The sequence below is a fragment of the Berghia stephanieae genome, chromosome 11 (genome assembly GCF_034508935.2).
Source record: "Berghia stephanieae isolate SIO BIC M18660-M18661 chromosome 11, UCSD_Bste_1.3, whole genome shotgun sequence".
NCBI classification, from domain to species: domain Eukaryota; kingdom Metazoa; phylum Mollusca; class Gastropoda; order Nudibranchia; family Aeolidiidae; genus Berghia; species Berghia stephanieae.
Genome location: NC_088370.1, coordinates 4,765,479 through 4,767,978, shown reverse-complemented (window position 1 = coordinate 4,767,978; position 2,500 = coordinate 4,765,479). Strand labels below are relative to the sequence as shown.

Sequence of the window (2,500 nt, the reverse complement as noted above, 5' to 3'; positions counted from 1 at the left end):
ACCATCACCATCACCGCCACAAACACCATCACCACAACCATCACCACAACCACCACAACCAACACCACCATCCTAATCACCTTCTTCAACTCCACAGGTTTATCATCCATGCCAGGGAACAACTTGTCTATAGACGCCATCATCGCCTCCTTTCTGGAATGTTCCTCCTGGCTGTGTAGACTGTACAGACGGCAAAACTCGTCAAAGTCAATCGTACCGTTGTCTGAATGAAAACAAAATAAAAAGATATTGGGCTCGGTGCGAATAATTTTAGCAAGTCTGATAACAGAATGCAATCGTAGCCACCGTAAAGTTATAGATAGAATGCGCTTGGCCAAGGAGTTCACAACATTGCCATCCGGAAGTATAACGGACCAACACACAAGCTCTGTGTAACCGTGAACTTTTATAGTCTGGTTAATACAGTTTAGTGAGAACAACTCACAAACGCGGATGGCAAAAACAATAACAAAGGCCTGAGTGACGTCATCTGCATACTATCTATAGCCTGACACCGTGGCCTTCGTTAACTTATTGCCTGGCACTGACCAAAAAAAATGACGTCAAAATGCCAGTCTTTGGCCACCAAAGAAAACAAATTGTGAGTTGTATTCAATAGTTCAACCAATGGGACCACTTGGTTTCCATGAGCTCTACTAACGACAACTCACTAGGCGGTTCAAAAACCAAATAATGACGTCAAAAAGCCAGTCTTTATGGGTTTGTGTCAGGCTATAGATAGTTCGAAGATGACGTCACGCAGGTCTTTGTTTTTGTTGTTTTTTTTTTTGCCATCCGCGTTCACGAGTAATGCTCACTGAACTGTTTTAACCCGACTATAAACGTTCATGGATACACACAGTTTTGTGTGTTGATCCGTTATACTTCCGGATGGCAATGGTATGAGCTTCTTAGCCAAGCGCATACTATCTATAGCTTGGCACTGACCAAAAAATGACATAAAAATGCCAGTCTTTGACCACAAAAGAAAACAAATCGTGAGTTGTATTCAATAGTTCAACCAATGGGACCACTTGTTTCCATGAGCACTACTAACGACAGCTCACTAGGCGGTGCAAAAACGTCAAAATGCCAGTCTTTTTAGGTTTCAGTGCGTGGCCTTCGTAAAGTTATGGCCTGACACTGACCAAAAAATGACGTCAAAATGCCAGTCTTTTGCCACAAAAGAAAACAATCGTGAGTTGTATTCGATAGTTCAACCAATGAAATAACTTGTTTCCATGAGCTCTACTAACGACAACTCACTAGACGGTGCAATAAACAAATAATGACGTCAAACTGCCAGTCTTTTTGGGTTTCAGTGTCAGGCTATAACTTAACGATAGCTACGATGCAATACGCTTCAACAGTCGTAACGTCACTTCCCTCGTAATGACGCATGGTAATTTAGTAACTGGCTCTAAACTATCGGAACAATGACGGACGCCCTTATGAACTATTTCTCCGACGTCATAAAAGCGTATCCAGAGGAGAAACAAAACATAGTAGTAGTAGTAGTAGTAGTAGTAGTAGTAGTAGTAGTAGTAGTAGGAGGAGGAGGAGGAAGGAGGAGGAGGAGGAGGATGAGAGGATTAGCTATATATATATATATATATATATATATATATATATATATATATATATATATATAAATAAAACAAAACAACCAAGCATACACTCCAAAACTCACCATCCCTATCCCCTTCCTCAAACATCACACTGGCATCCTGAGCTGACAACACTTCTCCCATCAATCGGAACAGCATCTTGAAGCCTCTGATATCCAATCTGCCATCAACTCCTTTGTGATCAAAGTAATGACGACAACCTGGCAAAAGGATTGTTTATGTATAATTTATTTAATTTATTATTTTTTGAAAAATAAATATTGGGCTGAGGTTAACACTGTTCGGTGCAGCTCATGTCGAATTTTGGCCACCGAGCACAGAATTATTGGCAAATCAAAAAAGTATAAAATTACGAGTAACCTACAAACCTTTCTTTCTTAAAATTAAGTATAATAGGATTCAATAGTCTAATGTCACGTCGCCCAGCAACGAGCAGCTTGGTTCTAAACAAAGAAAATCAGTACTTTTTATTCTTCATGCTGGCTGAACCGTTTTCACGTGTCATGTGATCAGAATGTATAAAAGTCAAAACATGATCAGATTGATAATGATTTTCTCCTCTGGATACACTTTTATGCTCGTCGGAGAAGTATTTCAAAAGGGCGTCCGCCATTGTTCCGATACTTTAGAACCAGTTACTAAGTTAATATGTGTCAATACGAGGGAAGTGACGTCACGACTGTTGAAGCCTATTCTATCTATCCCCTGTTGACTCTAATAATTTTCTACTTGATCAATCGTTCACATCTTGAAATCTATCAGCTTATCTGTCAGATTACTTTAATGAGAATAGTTCCGTCCCCGTTTATTGTATTATTCACAGTTAGTTAAATATATTTTATAAAGTTCCAGGAATCTCTCTCTCTCTCTCT

At 39.5% G+C, this 2,500-nt stretch overlaps 1 protein-coding gene and 1 long non-coding RNA gene across 2 annotated transcripts in view; one reads left to right on the top strand and one right to left on the bottom strand.

The window, feature by feature from the left end:
- LOC144956454 (uncharacterized) overlaps positions 1–2,500 on the top strand; it is a 150,065-nt gene that overhangs the window by 88,369 nt on the left and 59,196 nt on the right. The window lies entirely within an intron of this gene.
- The window catches only part of LOC144956761 (uncharacterized), a 24,154-nt gene that overhangs the window by 2,076 nt on the left and 19,578 nt on the right, over positions 1–2,500 (bottom strand). Inside the window, exons 6-7 of the mRNA XM_078887461.1 lie at positions 1,691–1,828; positions 81–223 (exon numbers count right to left, since the gene is read on the bottom strand). Of these exons, the coding sequence (XP_078743587.1) occupies positions 81–223; positions 1,691–1,828 (281 nt within the window). The remainder of the gene's footprint in view (positions 1–80; positions 224–1,690; positions 1,829–2,500) is intronic.